Below are 22,731 nucleotides of genomic sequence, written 5' to 3' on the forward strand. Positions count from 1 at the left end.
AGAATAAAAAAAGAATGACATGTTATTTTGCCTTTAGAAAACTTATAGTAAAGGAGATAACACACATAAATATTACATGAAAGGGTGAAGAATATTAAGATAAGTACAAGGAAGGGAGAATGTGCTTTTGTCTAGGCAACTGGGAAAGCTTTGTAAATAGTGGTGGCATTTAAACAGGGCTCTAAAGGAAGAAAACTATTTATATATGCATAAAAGGAAGGAGACAGAGGCAAAAGAGCAGGAGGGAAGGATATTAGAGACAGACGAAATCACCAGGTCAGGCAGTGACCAATTTGGCTCAAGCACAGGATGTGCTAGATTTCAACATCCTGGGAGCCTTGGATTCTTTGTTAATGTAGCTCTTTTCATGGTAGTGGAGAACTTTGGATGTTTTTGAGCAGAAGAATCAAATGAAAACAAGTGTTTCTCTGGAAGGGAACTTTAGTTGTGATACAGAGAATAGTTTGGGGTCAGGGTGGGAATTAGAAACAGGAAAGGCTAGTGATGTGGTCCAGGTAAATGGAAAGAAGGCTTGAATTAGAATCGTGACAACAGAGAACTAACAAGAAAAATTGATAAAATGTGGCTACTAGCCAGATATGCAATATGAGGGAAATAAGTCAATGTTGCCACTGAAATTTCATGCCTGGGCAAACTGAGGGTGGTACAGTTTAAATGAAATAGAGAGGAAGAGTCTAATTTAATTTTGGACGGATTTAACTGCAGATTAGATACAGGTACGGTGAGAATTAGTGAAGTGGAAAATAATTCAGGAAACATAATTCCTAAAATAGGAATATGCGAAAGAGAGTTGAGAAACACAGAGAATCATGAGAAAAGCTGACATATCTCTAAAAGTTTTGAAAGGGAGGAGAGGAACGAGAATGGAGCAGAGGCAAACAAATAAAAAAAAAGAGCATCAGCAGAAATTCTAAAAGGTTCCATTTAGGCAGAAGGAAAGGGATCACAAGTAGAAGATCTAAATGGTAAGTAGGTGGATAAATCTCAACAAAAATCCTATAAAGCAACAGAAATAATAGCAATAATATCTTACACATTAAAAATAGAATTATAATATTTTCCAACAGCAAAATATAATTCAGGAAAGAAGTAATTAGAATGATGTTAGTAGAAAGGGCATAGAGATTAGCTTCAGAGTTTGACAAATTATGTTGTAATTTCTAGAGTAACCATAAAATGATAAAAATAGAGTTTGTAATTTCCAGACTAGCAGAAGGAAAAAATTGGACTGAGAAAAAAAAAAGTCAGTTCAAAAGAATGCAAGAGAGAAAGAAAAACTGAAATACCAAAAATGGAAAAAATGAAATACCAAAATAAAAAGTGCAAGATAAGTTTGAAATAAATATAAATATATCAATAATTAAATGAATGATAAGGTAATTAAAGTCTCTGGAAGTGATCATATCATCCTGGGAGAGTGAATAAAGTAGAAGAGAACCAAGGAAGAAAAAGCAGGCACTTAAAAAAATTCCTCAGAATTTCGAAGGTTCATTGTCTTTACTTGCTGCGGTGTTAAAGTAATTCAGTTCACTTTCTATTTCCAAATAAAGGAAAGTAACAATAAAATTATCTGCATTATTAAAAAAAAAAAGTCGTCTCAGCTTGGTGCCAGTGGAAGTCAAACAATCAGCTCATATTTTCTAAAAGCTTATACTTTAAGAAAATATGTGTTGTATTTTTAAGGCTTAACTAATTGGAGAAATGCATAAGCCCAATAAATTTCTAATCAGAGCAAAGCGTAAGAGCATTTTAGGTGGAAAACTATTTTTAAAAAAGGTACAACAGAAATCATGGATCTTCCTGTTTAGATATGGTAGAAATGGATAAAAGTTACTGTATCTCTTCCAGAATGAGGAATGATTTCATGAAGTGTTAGTCTTGGCAATAACTGAGGAAAGGGACAGTGGAAATTCAACAGAAGAATAAAGTTGCTTCTAGGTTGATAGCTCCTCCCAGAATAATGGTCCTCTTACTCTCTGGATGCTTTCTGCAGAGGAGAAAACTGAAAATCATTCAACAAGCAGCACTGAAGTGCCTGGGGGTAGGTGATGGCAGCACAGACGCTGATGTTAGGAGATTATTCTCATCTAAGGGTTGGGGTCTAGGGGAAATAATGCATAAACAAAAGATACAAATCAGTGTAATAAGCACCAAGGTAGGTGCCTGTGACAAGCACTGAGGAAACATGTGATGGAGGATATGCTCTTAGGCCTCATCCTCTCCAGTGGGGTGCTGATGTATCAACAGCCTTTAAATGTTACAACTCTTCTATAAGAAGGAAAAATAAGTGATCTTAATGATGGTTTAGGAAAAAACTTACCTTTGGACATGTAGCCATGAATAACAAATATCAAAAAAGTTGTGAGAGGGTTTCAGTCCTTAACCCTTATACCCATTCAGTTAAATCCTGAAAAGTTACTGTTATTCTGACACACTCCAAAACTAATTAGGAGGAGTTCTACTAGGTTTATATTTAGGGAAAACCAATACAATAGAAATAAAATAGTAATATTCACTTGGAAATGAGTTGCAAAATGTGTTCCACAACCATCTCTGTAGTTTTAGTTACTTCATCCATACTGCCCTTACGTCAAATGCTTAGCTTAACTAACTTCAAGGGTGCTGTTTAAAAAAAAAATGAGTAACTGAACCTGGCTGTACCTAGAAAAGCAAATGTTGTGGTAGCTAGTGGTGTTTTTTTTTTTTTTTAATATTTATTTATTTATTTAGAGACAGAGTCTCGCTCTGTCGCCCAGAGCAGTGTGCAGGAGTGCAGTGGCACAATCTCGGCTCACTGCAACCTCTGCCTCCCGGGTTCAAGCAATTCTTCTGTCTCAGCCTCCCAAGTAGCTGGGACTACAGGCGCCCACCACCATGCCTGGCTAATTTTTTTTGTAGTTTTAGTAGACACAGGGTTTCACAGTGTTAGCCAGGATGGTCTCTATCTCCTGACCTCGTGATCCACCGCCTTGGCCTCCCAAAGTGCTGGGATTACAGATTACCGTGCCTGGCCGCTAGTGGGTTTTTACAAATACACATGTATGACTTCCCAATTTTCAAATAATTTTAATACAATAAAATAAATGCAATTGCATTGAACATTTTTCCTTGATAAATTAAGGAAAACTGAGTTTAGAGTTTAAGTGAGGGACTTAGCCAAGCTCATTTAGCTAATAAGTGTTAGAACCAGGGATATCTACCTTAAAATTTTATACTTTTAGTCATTATAGTCATCTTTTTGTATTTCTAATATAAGCATTGTGAAATATTAATGATATTCGTGGATTGAACATTAAATAGCAGAGTTTTCCATATTAGAACATCAGTCATTGCCAACATTTCATTTAGGCAGGAGAGTGAAGTAAGCTTTAGAAGTAAATTATTCATTTGGCCATATGAGAAAGCAAAATCTGGGTTTGTTTTTTGAGAAAGAAAACTATTCTTAGTGATTATCCTGATCCAACTTGAAAGATTTTTTTTTTTAAGCCTAGCAAGCTGAAGTGGTTAACTTGAATAAATAAATGTATATTTCTTAAGTGGGAATAGTTAGGAATGTGTTTAAAATTTAAATTGTTTTTTTCCTTTGAAAAGGCAGAAGAAACTAGAAGTGGCCATGGAAGAAGAAGGATTAGCAGATGAAGAGGTAATGTCATTACCTATAGTTACCGTACAAAAGCACCCCCAGTGACCTTTCATTCATTTGACATCAGCTATTTTATAACTTAAATAATGTGCATTTTATCATTTGAATATGGGCTTCTTACTTTGTTGCTGTCATGGATCTCTTTTATTGATATCTTTAGAAAGAGGCAGGTTTTCTTTTTTTTTTTCTTTTTAATTCCAAGAACACATATTCAGAGAACATTGCCTACTGTATTTTAGGTGTGTGGAACAAGAAAGGCAAGCTACAGGAGGAATTAACCAATTGCCAATTCTTCTAAAAATTTTTTCTAAATATTCTTTTAAAGCTATCTATTTCTCTAGTTCAGTGCTATTACCCTAGTTGAAACTACTATATATTTTAACCTGAAAAATAACTGTCCCCAACTGGTCTCCCCATTTCCCACCCCTAATTTTTCTGCGTACTGCAGCTAGAGTAATCAGTCTAAAAATAGATTTGATCACATCACTGTTTTGCTTAATAACCCTTCACTGGTTCCCTTATCTCAGGATATGGGCAAGCTCTTTAACATTGGTGTACACAACCCTTCACTAGTTGGCCTCTGCTTCTCTCTCTCTAGCCTCACTTCTTGTCACCCACCCCTCATGCTGACAAGTATGAATTTCTTTGATGTCCCCTGTCTTGCCTGTGGACCTTTTCACATGCTCTTTCTGCTGCTTGGAACTCTTCCTTACTCCTACCCAACTCCCATTATTCTTAAGAATCTTTCGTAGCTGGGCATGGTGGGGCATGCCTGTAGTCCTAGCTACTTGGTAGGGTAGAGGTGGGAGGATCATCTGAGCCTGGGAGTTTGAGGTTGCCATGAGCTATGATACGTCATTTCACTCCAGCCTGGGCAAAGAAGCAGCTTTAGGCCTCACTTCAGGCATCACTTCCACTGGGAAATCTTCCTTAACCTCTCAAGGTGCCTTCTGTATTCTACTGTTCCTATCCCCATGGGAGCCTTAAAATACAGTCTTCCCAAAGACTAGACACTGTAACGTCTTGTTGAGCATTACATCTCCACAGCTGTCTGGCAGAGCTAAAACAAATATTTGGTGAATAAATGAATAATGACTTTTGCCCTCCAGGAGTTTTAGATTAGGAGAGGCAGAGTGAGTGTGTGTGTGTAAAAATACGTACGCATGATAGAATGTGGTGAACTTTGAAAATATAGAGAAGATTTTTCCTCTAATTCAGAGGATCAGAAAAGGTTTCATAGAAGAAGTAACAATTGATTTGAATTGTAAAGAATGGGTAGAATTTACATTAGAGGTAAGAGGTGTATACAAAATAATACGTATACAGAATAATGAGTTTACATTTGAGCTATAAAGGGTGCAATAAAAGGAAATAGCGAAGTAAGTTGATAGCACACCATGGAAAGCTAGGTTTAGAATAGTTTACTAAAGAAGGTATATTTTAGTACTAGGCAATAGGGAGTCACAACCTAGATTGATTAGTTTAACATGCTGAGTGCAGTGGCATACACCTGTAATCCCAGCACTTTGGGAGGCCACGATAGGAGGATCACTTGAGCCCAGGAGTTCAAGATCAGCCTGGGAAATATAGTAAGACCTGTTCTCTACAAAAAAATTTAAAAATTAAGCATCGTGTCCTATGTATGTAGTCCCAGCTACTCAGGAGGCTCAGATGGGAGGATCACTTGAGCTCAGAAGGTGGAGGCTGCGGTGAGCTGAGATCATGCCATTGCACTCCAACCTGGTTGATAGAGTGAGAGACTGTCTCAAAAAAAAAAAAAAAAAAAAAGTTTCTGTATTTAAAGAGTAGACCATCATCAAATGATTAATTGAAATCAAATCAGTATCTAATCTTCCCTGTGCCTTTCCTAGGACTGTACCTGTTCCTTATAGTTGCAATGTTTAAATCCAATACAGTGTTTTATGATTTATACTAAAGGTGGTAACTTTGCTAATCAGTTGACTCAATCTAGAAAACTCAAATGTTTTTACATTTAAAATTATCTATTATTATTTACATAACATTAATATTTTAAAAGCTCATTTATGTCCTTTAAATTTTAGTGAGAAAGGTAGTGACTTAAATCTGTATTCCAATCTATAGAGAAAAAATAAGACTGAGCATATCTTTCCTCATTTTAAAATTAGAATTATAAATTTCTTATAATTAATAACCATATAATTGCATTTATATATTATACATCATTATATTGATACAGAAATCTTAAATATCAGATCTTAATTTGAAGTGTAGGGAAGAGACCGCAAAAACAGATGCCCAAGCATATTAAGCAGGTGACGGAAGTGAGACAAGCTGGCCAGGTTAGTTTCATAGTGGCATCTAGGGTTATATATTCTTTTGATCCAGATATACTTTGTTTCCATATTCAACTTATATGATTTTTTTGCTTCCACAAAGAAATATATTAATATTTTTCCTCTTTAAAAAATATTTATTATTTTCTTAAATATTGAGCCTCACAGTTTATCTGTTGGCAAAGACATGCCACTTTTCACATTGCTGTAATAAGAGTCCCAGTCCACTTGGACATGTCTCCTGGGGACTGGCATCAGTGGTGGGGACTGACAAATGAGGGAACCAAGGCTCATCTAAAGGGGATTGCTACCATTGGGCCCTGTGGCCAAAGCCCTGTTTTTCCAGAGAAGCTGTTAATCTGGATTTTTTTGCGGAATAACCAATCACCTGTTTTTGAAAACCAACTTGCAGTCCAAATCAAATATATCTGTAGGCTGAATATAGTTTGTCGCTTCCTGTTTGCAACTTCTGGTCCGCATCAGCAAGTAGTAACTACAGTTACAGCTATTTTCTCTAATTTTTTGGATAACTTGTAGAAAATAGGAGATGATTTTTCCATAAAAAGTCAGTGGCCCATGATTCCAGTTTATAAAACTTCTAATGTTTTTCTGTACAAATGTTTTTAATTCCACAAGTGCTTATTATTAGGCCCCATGCTAGAGCCTGGATTATATCAAATTCTATAAAATAGACAAGCTCTCTCAACCTTAATATAAGTCTGTTACAGCATCTTTATATGGGGTGGGCTTGATAAAAAATAAAATTGTTTCATAAAAATAAAATAGATAAAGTTGCTAGCTCAACGCTTTTACATCTGAAAACTTTGTATGCATGTCTGTCTTATACAAATACTGGCCACCCTACAGATCGAGTTTGAGGAGCACCTATATAAAAAAGAAGGGAGAAAGGAAGAAAATTACTTTCTAGTTTCATCTCACTTACGAAAATCCCATTCAACATGGATTGTTATTTAACAAAAAACTAAATAGGCAAGATCAAGCTATAAAAGAGAGTCGTGAAATGTTAAGCTATCCACAGATTTTTGTTGTCTTCTTTGAAGAGGAAAGGATGCGATTACCAGAAGGATACTATTTGTCTTTCAAGGCTACTTAATCTATACAGATTGTGAGTAAATATATCAACAGGCTTTTTCACCAATTTTTTTGTTTGTTTGTTTGTTTGTTTAACATGAATTTGCTTCAGCTACCTCTGGACCCCAACACTGATTCTAAGACAAAAATCATGGAATCGATTTTTTAAAAATAATGTAACAATGTTATAGGTGATGCTCATTTTTATAGAATTATGTGTTCCATACACTTGTGACTCTCTCTTTTTGCTATTAAATGGCTGTGGCCAAAACTACATAAATTGTTTGAGTGCTGCATTATACAAACTAGTAGACGATTTATGAAACTGTGTATAGCGAGGTCATCTTTTCCATTCAGATTAGGCAGGATTTCTGCAACTATATCCAACTGTACTGTTTTATAATCTATAAAGGGAGAGATTCAAAATATCTTTCAAAATTCTTATACTTATTTATGTAATAAAAAAAGCCCTCCTTAGCACTTCTTTAAAGGACATGACACTATAGCGCCGCCAAGTGGCCTTTTAAAAATTAGTCTTAAAATTTTAAATCAGATACTTTTTGGAGCTATCTTTTGTTTCACTAGTAATTTATTATTCAAAAGGTATTTTTGAATACATACGTGCAAAAAAAGGTATTCGTTATTGCATTTATGTAAAAAGCAGCAAAAAATAGTCTTCACTGTTGTTTTAGGCCACATTTGTTTTCTTAATTATATCAATGTAATTTTAGCTCCGTTAAAATATTTAAGTAGCTTCCCTTAAAGATGTTGTTATTTCAGGATATATATATATACACATACACACACACACACACACATATATATATTTTTGAGACGGAGTTTCGCTCTTGTCACCCAGGCTGGAGTGCAACAGCGGGATCTTGGCTCACCGCAACCTCCGCCTCCCGGGTTCAAGCGATTCTCGTGCCTCAGCCTCCTGAGTACAGGTGCCCACCACCACGCCCAGCTGATTTTTGTATTTTTAGTAGAGACGGGGTTTCACCATGTTGGCCAGGGTGGTCTCGATCTCCTGACCTGGTGATCCACCCACCTCGGCCTCCCAAAGTCCTAGGATTACAGTAAGGCGCGAGCCACCGTGCCGGGCTTATTGCCTCACTTCTTAATGAAAAAAATTATATTTCATTGTTGTTTGCTTACTTTTTCCATAGTACTATTGTATTTTATACTCAATATCAGATGTGGAAAAAGACATTAAAGACATTAAAAAAAGACATTAGGCAAAGCCTGTTAATTTATGTGCTTGATTTTTATCTTCATTACTGTCGTAATTTACCCATTGGTGTGCCTTAGTGTATAACTTCATTTAGCTGTTTGAAGACATTTCTTAATTTTATCTTCTTAGATGAACTTTGTTAGAAGTATCAGAATTCCATTGCATCGATAATACATGTTTACATACATATTTCTAATTAATAGTTCACCTAACCCTTTTAAAAACAGATATACACAGGAGTAGGGAGAGGCTATACCATGAGCTGCATTTAGAAGCAGTGTTTCTAAGCTGTTACTGTCATTTTGACTTGTCTGTCCCTCCGAACTGAACCACTAACAGCTTGACAGGATTCAGTTGAAGATGAACAGGAGTTAAATTTTTTCACAGATACTGTTTCTTTTCCACTTAGTGTTTCCTCTACGAGGAGCTAACTGTGTCAAAAAACAGAATTTTGATTGGTGAGGGGGGAAAAATGAAGTTTGGAATAATAAAATAAATGCCTGTTCGAAATGTAACCTTCAGGTATTTCACAGTGTTGCTTATTAATGGAAGTTATTTTTTGTGGCCTTTGTAGAATCAGTTATAAAATTACCGACTTGGATATTTTAATGACTTCTTCTTGTAATTGTTTTTGCAATTTTATATTTTCAGGAAGTTTTATGCCAGTTCTCAAGCAGTTTATTAAAATTTGCCCAAGAGTAAATTATATCACAAGTAAATCTCTTTGGAAACACTACGATTATGTTGTTACTTTATTGTCACAAGTCTCAGTAGTTGTGAAAGAGCAACTTTGGAAGTTAAGGGATTGAAGCAAAGCAGATTGCCTGACAATAAAAATCAGTATCTGAATACTATTCAAATTTCCTGACACTTAATTTTTATTTATGGAATTAAGTTACCATATAGATGAAAGAATAAGTTATACATATATATAGACAAATATGATGGACTAGATTACATATTTAACGGCATCCACTTCAAGAGTAAAGATTTATCAATTGTTAAAAATTTTTAAAATTTTCCTTAAAATGTTTTAGCCTAATAGTATATTACATGTTAGTGCTATCATTTATTTTTATGTGCATCATCTTTTAATACTAGAAGCTCCTTCAAAAAAACCTGATTATAAAATCATCCTTTTAAATTGTCTTTTTTTTTAAATAGAAAAAGTTACGTCGATCACAACACGCTCGCAAAGAAACAGAGTTCTTACGGCTCAAAAGGACCAGACTTGGCTTGGATGACTTTGAGTCTCTGAAAGTTATAGGAAGAGGAGCTTTTGGAGAGGTGTGCTTCTTTTTAAAAGTCATTACTGCTACAAATATGTATCTTAAGATAATTTAAAATGTGTGTTAAAATATTAACACACATTTTAATGTAATGTGTGTTACATTACACATTATATTAATGTGTAATCCCAACACTTTGGGAGGCTGAGGTGGGTGGATCACCTGAGGTCAGGAGTTTGAGGCCGGCCTGGCCAGTGAAACCTTGTCTCTACTGAAAATACAAAAATTACTTAGGCGTGGTGGCAGGTGCCTGTAATCCCAGCTACTTGGGAGGCTGAGGCAGGAGAATCACTTGAACCCAGGAGGCGGAAGTTGCAGTGAGCTGAGATCCCACCATTGCACTCCATCCTGGGCGACATGAGTGAAACTCCTTCTCAAAAAATATATATATATATTTCTTGAAATGCCAACACTGGCAAATTCCTGCTTTCTTTAAGGGAAGCTGCTTTTCATTACTGAACAAATAGTAGTGACTATGTAACATTTATAATATATATTTTTATATTTTAGGTGCGGTTGGTCCAGAAGAAAGATACAGGCCATATCTATGCAATGAAGATATTGAGAAAGGCTGATATGCTTGAAAAAGAGCAGGTATGAGTTCTTTAACACATGTAATATAAAGGAGCATCCACTGACGAGGTGTTAAGAGTGTTTATATTAGAATTTTTAAGAAGCAATTTACACATCTTACTACATAAGTTATTAACTTTTTGGTAGCCTGTTTTAGTGTTTCTCAATTCTTTTAAGGTTTCTTCCAAGTTTAAAATCTATGTATTAGTCTGCTTAGACTTCCATAACAGAACACAACAGGCTGATTAGCTTAAACAACAGAAACTTATTTTCTCACAGTTTTGGAGGCTACAAGTCAAAAATGAAAGTTCGGGCAGGTTTTGGTTTCTGGTGAGGCCTCTCTTCCTGGCTTGCAGATGGCCACCTTTCACTAAGTTTTCACATGGCCTTTCCTTGGTGTGTGCGGGGACACACACTCCTGTGAGAACTCTCTGGTGTCTCTTCTTATAAGGACACTAATTCCACCCTTATGACCTCATTTAACCTTAATTAATTCCCAAAGGGTCCATCTCCAAATACAGGCTCAATGGAGATTAAAGCTTTACTCTGTGAATTTTGTAGATGCATGAACATTCAGTCCGTACCTTCTAAAATACCTTCTTTTCTGACTACAGTGAAAATAAAGGACAGTTCTTGGCTCCCAGAATCCCTATCACATATCAGATAATCAAAACTAGTCTCCTGGAAATTTGCTGATTTTACATATTTCTAAAATCTGTAACTTTATAAATATTCTGGGCTCTCTCCATGTTTCCTGTGCCTTAATGCAGTTACAGGGGGTGTCTTTGAGTAAAGGAGTGATGGCTTTTTGAAGATTTAAGGAGGGAAATTGTGAAATGGTCATTTTCAGGTGTGGGAGAGCAGACCTGCTAAAGAAATGCAATTGAAGGCTCATTGAGAGTTGCAGTCCTGAATTTAAAGTGAAACCCATTGGCATAGTTGGGTGATTTTTCACCGTAGTTTCAGTTAGGGTAGGAAGGTAATAGGAACTATCTGGAGACAGGGTTATAGGGGATTTTGTTGATGACAGGCTATGATTCTCCAGAGGGAAGAGGTTTGGAAGGCAAGGAAGGTTGAGATATGAGTTGGATTAGAGAACTGTAGATAATGATGGGAATAAGGATGTGGGTAAAGATGCATAGGCTCAGAGACAAGGAGGTCAACAGGAATCTAACTTAGCCATAATGGGATTAGTCCTACTAGGGTATAATAGGAAGGACAGAAGGAAGCAGTTAGTTCCAGCTGTAGTGTAGATACCAGCTACATGTGGCTGCTGGACACAAATTGAGATATCTAGCAAATAAGACTTGGTGCAAAAAAAAAAAAACCCATAAAATATTTCAATGATTTTATATTGATTACATACTGAAGTGATAATATTTGGATATATTAGGTTATATAAACTATATTATTAAAAATAATTTCACTCTGTATGTGGCTTCTAGAAAATTAAAAAATTACATATATGACTTGCGTTACATCTGTACTGGACAACCCTTGGTCTAGAATATTTTGTGGGAAGTTAAGGAGCCTCTGGACCACTGCTCTTTCCTGTGGGGAGGTGGGGGGCGGAAATCTCACTGTAGCCCAACGTTTAGTTGCTTTTGCATTTTGGGGTTTTTACCCCTGTATAAATTAATTTGCATTTGTTACCACTGAATTTTGTCTTAGAAAGCTTTTTTCTACTTAGTTCTAATACAGCAGTATTTTAACTTTTATCACATTTATTTTAATGCAAACCACCCCCGCAAAATTAAGTAGCAACTGATCTCCCCACTATTGTTGTACCAGATTACCACAGGTCATACTTTCCAACCTCTGCATCCTGTTTTGGAAAGAGATCCTGTAATTTGGCTTTAAACCATTTAACAATAATCAAGTCATATTTATGTTGTAGCTGTTTTCCTTACACACCAGATGCAACACCAAAGTTTAGGGCTTTCCCTTACCACCTTAAATTGCTTCATGAAAGGTAATAGTGAGGCACTCTTGCTACCACTTTTCACTTAATGAAACAGATCCACAGAAATTATAAAGTATTTTCATGCCAGAAAACAAGTTCTTACTCCTCAACTCTTATGCTTTGATCTCAGAATATTTACTGCACTAGGAGTAATTCCAAATATGACACTTTAAGCAGATCATATTTTATTATCATAAAACGGTTTACAAATGTATGTTCTCATGTGCTTTGGACCAGAGTTTATAATGTTTCACAGTGAAAATAGCAAAAGTATAAATCAGATCTTATTATTAACCTTTGGAAAAAGTGTGTAAATATATTAATGCAAAAGCTTCTGCAAACTGACCAGTTATACCAACCCCATAAATTATCCAGTTTATAAAATTTTCCAGTCTATAACATTTTCACATAATAATATCTCTAGTAATTATGTGTCCGAGAAATCAGTGGCAAAATCCCCAAAAGTTACACGAATTTGCTGTAGCTAACATTTATAGATACGATAGAGGTTTTATGTTATAATACTAAATATAATATAAAGTTACTATAATTGTCACTATTTCTTAAAAAAACACCAAATAATGATCAAGCTGGGACCTTTAACAATTAAAAATAGTGTGCTATTTTTTGCCAACCTTGGCTTTGCTATACCAATTTACAGGGCATTGCTTACTCCTTTTTTTTTTTTTTTTTGAGATGGAGTCTCATTCTATCACCAGGCTGAAGTGCAGTGACGTGATCTCAGCTCACTGCATCCTCTGCCTACCACGTTCAAGTGATTCTCCTGCCTCAGCCTCCCGAGTAGCTGGGACTACAGGCGCATGCCACCACGCCTGGCTAATTTTTTGTATTTTTTAGTAGAGACGGGGTTTCATCATTTTAGCCAGGATGGTCTCGATCTCTTGACCTCGTGATCCGCCCACCTTGGCCTCCCAAGTGCTGGGATTACAGGCGTGAGCCGCTGTGCCCAGCCCGGCTTACTACTTTTAACTTTAAAAGTCACACTATGACTTTTATATGACAAAGCCAGGATCCTAGGCTGGGTAGAGATTCTGGTTAAAAAGTTGTTAGAATGATTCTTGCTCTACCTCAGAGGCCTTAGCCTCACATAATATACCTGTGGACCTCACCTTTTTAGACCTAAAGATATAAGCTAAAATAAACTATTTCTTGAGATTCTCCATATTTGATGAGAATATGATGATTCATATATGTATCAAATCTTCTGAAATTCCATCTTTTCTTCATTAACTGTTATGGATGGATAAGTGTAAGAGATGAATTTGACAAATGTGTGATGTGCTTACGATTTTTTTTTTCAAAAATATATTCATCTAGGTGGCCCATATCCGAGCAGAAAGAGATATTTTGGTAGAAGCAGATGGTGCCTGGGTGGTGAAGATGTTTTACAGTTTTCAGGATAAGAGGAATCTTTATCTAATCATGGAATTTCTCCCTGGAGGTAAAAGGAAACATTGTATCAATGACAGACTGATACAAGCACATCTTTATATGCAATAATAATTTTATTGGTGAGGTTTACTTTTATATTCCTTGCTCTGAGGCTTTACAGTGTCATAGTTTAGAAATATTTACTACCATATTGATGCTCATTTTTACCACAAACAGATTGTTTTAAAGGAATGATAAAGTTAGCACATTTTAAATATTACCGTTCTGGGTTCACTGATGGTTAGTGAAGTTATGTTAGTTTCTTTTGTGTTGTTACAAAAAAAATACCTGAGACTGTGTAATTTATAAAGAAAACAGGTTTAATCATTGCTCAGCAAAGAGGGCAAGGGGAAAAGAATGGCAATGGAGGGCAAAGAATACTTGCTTGTTTGTTTTGTTTTGTTTTTAATTTTTATTTTTTGAGATGAAGTCTCGCTCTGTTGCCTAGGCTAGAGTGCATTGGTATGATTTTGGCGCACTGCAACCTCTGCCTCCCTGGTTCAAGCGATTCTCCTGCCTCAGCCTCCTGAGTAGCTGGGATTACAGGCGCCTGCCACCATGCCCAGCTAATTTTTTTGTATTTAGTCGAGACAAGGTTTCACCATATTGGCCAGGCTGGTCTCAAACTCCTGACCTCAAGTGATCCACCCACCTCAGCCTTCCCAAGTGTTGGGAATACAGGTGTGAGCCACTGCCCCCACCCCCCTATTTTTTTTTTAAGCCTCAAAAAACATATGAAGAAAATGTAATCAGTTGTCAATTCTGTGTTGTAAGTGCACCAGTGTTTACAACAGTTAAAACTGTTAAAACTTTTAAAATTCCTTGAAAATAAAAGAATGTCTGCAGGTGCCTTTTTTTAGTGGGATAATGTCCCACTAAACTCCAAAAGAATATATTTGGTTTCCAGGCGCACTATTCTGATTTTTTTGCAGTTTGACATTTTCCTCAGCAGTTAGTTGAGTGGTATATATTATTTCATTATCAGCTCTTTCGTGATTTGATTTCACATGGCGTCTGCCTTAAAACCATTAAAAGTCATGAAATTTCTGCTTATGCAATGGCACTTTTATTTGGCCCAAGGTATGGTTAGAAATATACTGGGTAGATCATAAAATGCAAACTCAGGAAAGCTAGCTGGGCATGGTGGCTCATGCCTGTAATCCCAGTACTTTGGGATGCTGAGGCAGGCAGATAGCTTGAAACCAGGAGTTTGAGACCAACCTGGCCAACATGGCAAAACCCCGTCTGTACTAAAAATACAAAAATTAGCTGGGTGTGGTGGCACACACCTGTAATCCCAGCTACCTGGGTGGCTGAGGCACGAAAACTGTTTGAACCCAGGAGGTGGAGGTTGCAGTGAGCCATGATCACACCACTGCACTCCAACCTGGGCAACAGAGTGAGACTGTCTCAAAAAAAAAAAAAAAAAAAAATTCAGGAAAGCTTTTACAAGGTATTCCACCTTTGAGACATTTTTAATAATAATATATTTGACTTCCCTTTATTTAGGTGACATGATGACATTGCTAATGAAGAAAGACACCTTGACAGAAGAGGAGACACAGTTCTACATTTCAGAGACTGTTCTGGCAATAGATGCGATCCACCAGTTGGGTTTCATCCATCGGGATATTAAGCCAGACAACCTTTTATTGGATGCCAAGGCATGTGAATAAACTGGTGAATTACTAGGCTGTTGATTATTTTTTTAGAGCAGTAGAGCTGATTTTGTGAGTGGATATCAGCAACTGCAATTTAGAATATTGCTAAACAACATTATTTTGTATGATAAGGTACTAGGAGACAACTTGAGAATGAAATGACAACAGGGAATATGGCTCTCTTTTTATCTCCCTCCATTTTCTACTTTTAAAAATCATCATCATCAGATACTTATAATTTTACATTTTACTTGTATAAATCCCAAGCTAAGAATTGTTATAACAATTGGCATTTAACAGAGGAGTTTATAACAAGGCTTTTTGTTTTCAAAGTTAATATAATCTAATTTTACTGGATTTTTTTTAGGGTCATGTAAAATTATCCGATTTTGGTTTGTGTACGGGATTAAAGAAAGCTCACAGGACTGAATTTTATAGAAATCTCACACACAACCCACCAAGTGACTTCTGTAAGTTTGGTTTTGTTTGTTTGTTTTGTTTTTTCCCTGGTTAAGATACTGTAGAGAACGGAAGGTTCTTTCCCTTTCCCCACTCCTTAATCCACTGTGTTTTAGATGTATATGTGATTTTGTTTTTGTGGAGAGCATTTTTCTCTCGTGATTACAATTCCATATTGTTGAAATTAGCATTTCAGAACATGAACTCAAAGAGGAAAGCAGAAACTTGGAAGAAGAACAGGAGACAACTGGTGAGTCAACCAGTTTTTAAGAAAGAATTTTGTGCCTTGGTTCTAAAATCTTAACTGGTTTTAATTTGATTATTTGTATCTTTATAATAATTAGTATTTACTTCGTAACAATGAAGCGCTTGTTTTGGAATCACACGGTTTTCTTAGTTTCTCTGTTAAGTTTCCTTGCCTGTAAAGCAAAGTGTTGGTTTTTACTTTATAACTTTAGAGTACTTGACTGAGCATACCTATGAGTAAGCTGTTTACTAGTAATTAGCACTTTAAATAAAACTCACTGAGGTGAATGCAATTGTAATGAATGCCTTGTGATTTCCATTTTTCATACCTGTGTTATAAATCCTGATACAACAAATATCAATCAGCAAGTAAAGTGGTTGTGAGTTTCTAAGAACTTCTTTATAGACAAAGTAAACAGGAAGTTTGGGATGTAAACTGTTACAATAAAACAGATAAAATTTGAAAAAGCTGGCTTTGCCACAGATAAATTTAATTACCCCTTTAATATAGAATTACATGATTTTTCACCCTATACTATTTCCTCTCTGTAACTGAGCAGATAGAATAATTGCTTCCCCTTCCTCCTCTTTCCCTTTGTCCTGTTAACATGGTCCATGAACTGTCTACAGCTTAAGAATGTGCCTTTGGATTTTGTTTTCCTCGTTTCTTATAAAGTGCCTGGCACATACAGACACTCTATAAATATTTGTTCAACCAAGTGATGAAAGGAAAACTCACCATTCCCTTAGGAAAGTCAATAGACTGAAAAATAACAGGCTAATACCCTCTAAAACCAAATAAAATGACCTTTGCATTATTGAGTTTATAATATCATTAACCTAAGTAACTGCAAACTTCCTATGCTTGTAAAAACATTTCAGTATTTTTAAATGTATTCAGTTACACATTAAGGAGAGACACTTTGTTTTACTTTTAAAATGTGTCAGTTTTAGATTAGGTTTTGCGATTGAGAATAATTGCAATATTCCCTATTTTTAAAGGGGAAAAACTGAATACTGCTTAAAATTATGGTGGGGGAATTCTGTACCCCCCCATTTACAAAATATTCATAGGTGATTACTCAGGTATGTGTTTTATTATTCTCATGGCCAGTAGTTGCCAAGCCTTAGATCAAGTGTTTCCCAAGGGAGAAGTAGAGAGGACTCAGTGTTTGGGGCAGGAAATTTCTTTAGCACTTGGATCCCCTGCCCTCTAAATGCCAGTCATGTCACTGAGATGACAAAATCTGCAGTCATACATTTTGCCATGGCCCCAAGAGTACTACCCCTAGTTGACAATTACTGCCTTGTAGAAATCATTTTTGTAAGATTTTATATGAATTAAGAATTAAAAACTGCATAGCTTCCTAATAGATAAGCAGTACCCTGGAACTACATTTATAATGAAAATACCTCATGCTTATTTTTATAGTTGGTAGTGTACAAAACACATCCGTTTATCATTTCATCTTCATATCAACTCTATTAAGGCAGGTATTATTATTCCAGTTTTATGTAAGCAGAAGCTGAGCCTCAGAGAAATTAAATAATTTGCCCAAGAACACATTAGTAGTGAGTGGGGGAGCCAGGTCTTCTAGGTTCAACTTTTTCATTCTTTTTGAAATAGACTGAAGGCTATATATAAAAAAACTTCATTGAGCTTCTTGTGGGGGCAGAAATAATATATTCTTTTAAAATGCCTGGCACATATGGACACTCTATAAATATTTGTTCAACCAAGTGGGGAAAGGAAAACTAATTCAGCATTCCCTCAGGAAAGTCAACAGACTGAAAAATAATAGGCTATAACATATTATCTGACTCACTACCTACCACTAAGCCTTGCACATGATTAAATGCAAAATAAATATAAGTGAAAATTTAACTCCTCTATATATTGCTTTTTCTAGTACTAAGCCATCCTCAGATAGATAGTTTTTAAATGTTAAGAATGCTGGTTTGACAAGCTGCTCCTTTGTAGGCATATTCCACAGTTGGGACACCAGATTACATTGCTCCAGAAGTATTCATGCAGACTGGTTACAACAAATTGTGTGACTGGTGGTCTTTGGGAGTGATTATGTATGAAATGCTAATAGGTATGTTTTATCATTCATTTATGTACAAAACGTATATTTCCTTGAGTGCCACTGTTTGAATATATTACAGATATCATTGACTAAAATATTTGAGGTCTTTTAAACTTAATTCTGATGCTCCCCCAATGTTAAATACATACTGATCAATACCAGTGAGCTCTCCAGGGATCCTGTTTCAGGAAGGTGGGTATTTAACCCAGACTCCCACGTATAAAAGTGGTTATCTTCATAGCTTTTCAGGTAAAAGGGGAGGCAGTGCTTTAAATCCTTTATTTTATTGACTTTATTAGCAATGTTATTGTAAATTGATGAATGGTGGCATTTTTGACTATTAAATAGGCACTCAGGGTTGTTTGGTTTCTTGTAGCACATGTTTGGTGGGTATAACTTCACTGATCACAAAGCTGATGAAACGTTTTTTATTTATTTGATACCTAGGATATCCACCTTTCTGCTCTGAAACACCTCAAGAAACATACAGAAAAGTGATGAACTGGAAAGAAACTCTGGTATTTCCTCCAGAGGTACCTATATCTGAGAAAGCCAAGGACTTAATTCTCAGGTTAGTGGTTAAATTCCTAGAGGAGTTCATAGTGTCTTAAAATTTCCTAACAACCTAAAAGACTCATTTCACTTTTGTGGGGGAAGGGGGGATGTATACACTGATGTATACAGTCAAAGAGATCAATAAAGGTGTTTTTAAAAATGTAAACTCTTAAAAGGAAGTATATGGAAAAAAAATTAGGAATTAAAAAGAGGGAGGAGGTCTTGTATTGCTTCAGTTACTGATATATATAAAAGCAGAAGGTCACTTCTGTTAGAATGCAATGACCTGATTCCATTAAAGAGAAGAGGGAAAATGTTAATAGCAGATTCCTGTCATGAAAAGTATATATGTGAAATCTTCTAAGCAAAAAATTCCATGTGTTCCTCAACTAATATGAAGTGTTTGGTACTGCTGTGAATGGCTGGAAGGAATATAAATTGGAACAACTTGTGGGAATAGCAGTTGGCAGCATATTATTTTTTTAAAATCCCTAAACTATATATGACCTTTGACCCAGAAGTTCGAGGGATTTCGCTTATGCAGATAATCAGATATGTATAAAGATTTAAGTACAATATGTTTATCATGGTATTTAATAGTGAAAATCGAAAACTATTTAACTGTTCAACAATAGTGGACTGGCTCAATAGTAGACTGGCTATAATATTTCTATTTGTAAGTTTTAGAAAACAAGTTTATTGGCCGGGCACAGGGGCTCACACCTGTAATCCCAGCACTTTGGGAGGCGGAGGTGGGCAGATCATGAGGTCAGGAGATTGAGACCGTCCTGGCTAACACAGTGAAATCCCGTCTACTAAAAATACAAAAAATTAGCCGGGCGTGGTGGCGGGCACCTGTAGTCCCAGCTACTCGGGCGGCTGAGGCAGGAGAATGGTGTGAACCTGGGAGGTGGGACTTGCAGTGAGCCGAGATCGCGCCACTGCATTGGAGCCTGGGCGGCAGAGTGAGACTCTGTCTCACAAAAAAAAAAAAAAAAATTCTTGAAAAATATTTAATGACTTTGGCAAATTTTCTCAGTATATCAAGTGAAAAAAAGTAGACCTAACATAGTAACCATGGTAGCAACACAGTATTTAAATATTGTAAAAGATTAGATTAGAATATTTACAGTAGTTATCGCTAAATAATGCGCTTACAGATGATTTTTATTTTCTTCCACATTTCCTACAATAAACATAGTTAACATCAATAAAAGAAAAACATATTGCTTTAAAAAAGAAATATTTGAAGTAATGCAGCTAGAATACTTTAGATGTAACTTTTGTATGATAATTTCTCTGCTTCCATGTTGTAGATTTTGTATTGATTCTGAAAACAGAATTGGAAATAGTGGAGTAGAAGAAATAAAAGGTCATCCCTTTTTTGAAGGTGTCGACTGGGAGCACATAAGGTATGTTCCTAGGCTTTGAATGGGAAAGGTCTGAGTAAAAACAAATTTCTAGAGTTGACAATTAATTTACCTCTGATTCTGCTAGATTAAATACAAAAGTAACATATAATGTCATTGGTGCAGTGTTTTCTGGATTATGTAAGTGAATGGGACTATTGTGGCTACAGCCAAATGACTCATTTTAGGCTAACATCCACTTTCAGGGAAGAACATTGGGCACCTTTTTAAATTCTCACGTTCATACTCACAGTGAAGGCTGTTAGCACGTGAAAGATGTATTTACATTTCACACAGTGACCCCTCATTTTTGTCCTTGCTGTAATATAGCACAGTGTCTCCTTAATTAATTTATAATAAGGTACCTTCTTTAAACATTGGTTGGGCATTATACAAGTAACTTTTAAGAATTTGCTTACAGTTGTTAATTGTGAGCATTGGCTTTTTTTCAGTTTATGGCCAAACTGCCGTCAGTAGGTTTGATCTGTTCTCCACACAGCAACAGTTTAGAAGCATAAATCTGGCCATGCCACTTTGCTGCATCCTTTTGCACTTGGAAGACAGTTAAGAAGCCTTCACTGCTTTCTTAGGACTGCAGGATATAGCGCTTGCCTCATCTGCAGAAGTTGCATCTTGGATGGCCTTTCCTACTCCTCTTCCCACCTCTAAGTTTTGCCATTTGCTATTCATCCTGACTGAAATGCCCTTTCCCCGCTGCCTCTACCCCTACCCTGCCTAGCTGGCTCCTTTGCATCTTCCAAGATAGCTTGTGTGTCATTTCCTTGGTACAGCTCTTCACTGGAGAACCTGCTGTGTGCTAGGCATTCTGCCTATTACTATTAACTTATTTTTTTGAGACAGGGTCTCTCACTCTGTCGCCCAGGCTGGAGTGCTGTGGCATGATCATGGCTTACCGCAGCCTTGACCTCCCAGCCTCAAATGATCCCCCCACCTCAGCCCCCCAAGTAGCTGGAACTATAGGCGCGTGCCACCACACCCAGCTAATTTTGTTGCTTTTTTTTTTTTTTTTTTTTGTAGAGATGGGGTTTCACTATGTTGCCCAATTGCTCAGGCTTGTCTTGAACTCCTGAGCTCAAGCAATCCACCTGCCTTGGCCTCCCAAAGTGCTGGGATTACAGGCGCCCAGCCCACTCTGCCTGTTGTAATAATAGCTAATGTTTAAAAATCATTTACTGTGTCCAGCACTGTTTTAAGTACTTTACTTGCATTTCTCATCTTATCTTCATATAAGCTCTATAAAATAGGAACTGTTATTATCCCTGTTTTACAAGTGAGGAAACTAAGGCACAGAGAAGTTATAGTGCCACAGTGTGGAGGCCTCTTAAACCACTATGCTGTATAATACTATACACACACAACTTAATTCAATAGAACTATGATACCCCCCATTTTACAGTGGGAAGGATGCTTAGAGACTGTCAGTTCTTTTGGTTTTATAAGGAGGGAACAGTCATGGAGCAGGGACTTGGCTGCCTAAGGTCATACTGCTAGTTAATAACAAAGAAGGTCAGATCTCAGGCCTCCAGGGTTCTTTCCTCTAAACTAGGTTTATTAAAGTAGTATACTAAGTATAAACTTGGAATAATTCAGGTAAAAAATATATATGGTTTTACATAATTTGGTAAACTTAGCACCTAATAAATCCAATAAATATTTGTTGAAAAAACAGAAGCAATAAAAACTGATAGCTTCTTTTGACCATTTCTGTAGTTAAACTTTTTAGCATGATAAGAAGGCATTTTCTTGACTGATTTCTTTTTAACTGAGTATCTTTGATTCTCTTAAAATTTATATGACAGAAATTTTTACATGCAGATTTCATCACAAATATATAGTTCCTTCACCTATGTGCCCCTTATTTTCCCAAATGACATTTTATGGATTGTCTACTAGTAGAATTCTATTCCTAAATCAATTAAGAAGGATCCCGTCCTCATAATATCTCACATACTTTATACAATTATACAATCTTTTAAATAAAACCTCTTCTTTTACTTTTCATTAGCTCATTTTTCCTCTTAAAAAAAATAGTATGAGAAAGGCTTGGTACAGAGATATAAAAATGACAAGTAGGTGGGGATGCTTAATGGGTACAAAAAGAAAACAGAATGAATAAGACCTACTACTTAATAGACAAGAGGGTGACTATAGTCAATAATAATTGTACATTTAAAAATAACTTAGAATGTAATTGGATTGTTTGTGACTCAAAAGATAAATGCTTGAGGGGATGGACCCCCCATTCTGCATGATGTGCTTATTACCCATTTCATGGCAGTATTAAAACATCTCATGGACCCTATAAATATATATACCTACAACATAACCACAAAAATTAAAAAAAAATTTTAAATTCTAAGTAAATGAAAACATTTTAATAAAAAATTATACTCAACTATTTTGAACTCCCTTTATTCTCAAATCCACAACAAATTTCCTTGGCTTTTCTAATATCTATAAAATGGTATGCAGAATTTACAAGTAGAATTATTTGTTGGAAATTGAGAATTCATGCCTACTCCATACCTTTTTATAGGGAAAGGCCAGCAGCAATCCCTATAGAAATCAAAAGCATTGATGATACTTCAAATTTTGATGACTTCCCTGAGTCTGATATTTTACAACCAGGTAAGACAATCTATAATGTAACTACCACTATTAAAAGTCTGTGAAGATGATGGCATTTCACTAATGAAATTCCTTTAATT

General features: G+C 36.0%; 1 protein-coding gene across 11 annotated transcripts in view; it reads left to right on the forward strand.

Moving 5' to 3' along the window:
• Positions 1 to 22,731, forward strand: part of STK38L (serine/threonine kinase 38 like) — a 112,194-nt gene that overhangs the window by 86,687 nt on the left and 2,776 nt on the right. For 7 of the 11 annotated variants that reach the window (XM_074006455.1, XM_045364895.2, XM_045364897.2 and 4 more), the window contains 11 exons: positions 3,613 to 3,664; positions 9,470 to 9,592; positions 10,105 to 10,188; positions 13,469 to 13,592; positions 15,092 to 15,246; positions 15,611 to 15,713; positions 15,891 to 15,952; positions 17,930 to 18,047; positions 18,486 to 18,609; positions 19,910 to 20,005; positions 22,560 to 22,651. In XM_074006455.1, coding sequence (XP_073862556.1) covers positions 3,613 to 3,664; positions 9,470 to 9,592; positions 10,105 to 10,188; positions 13,469 to 13,592; positions 15,092 to 15,246; positions 15,611 to 15,713; positions 15,891 to 15,952; positions 17,930 to 18,047; positions 18,486 to 18,609; positions 19,910 to 20,005; positions 22,560 to 22,651 — 1,133 coding nt within the window. Of the gene's footprint in view, positions 1 to 3,612; positions 3,665 to 6,846; positions 7,106 to 9,469; positions 9,593 to 10,104; positions 10,189 to 13,468; positions 13,593 to 15,091; positions 15,247 to 15,610; positions 15,714 to 15,890; positions 15,953 to 17,929; positions 18,048 to 18,485; positions 18,610 to 19,909; positions 20,006 to 22,559; positions 22,652 to 22,731 lie in introns of all 11 variants that reach the window. The other 4 variants (XM_074006459.1, XM_074006457.1, XM_074006456.1 and 1 more) reach the window with 1 other exon arrangement.

This window comes from Macaca fascicularis, chromosome 11 (assembly GCF_037993035.2).
Source record: "Macaca fascicularis isolate 582-1 chromosome 11, T2T-MFA8v1.1".
Lineage (NCBI taxonomy): Eukaryota > Metazoa > Chordata > Mammalia > Primates > Cercopithecidae > Macaca > Macaca fascicularis.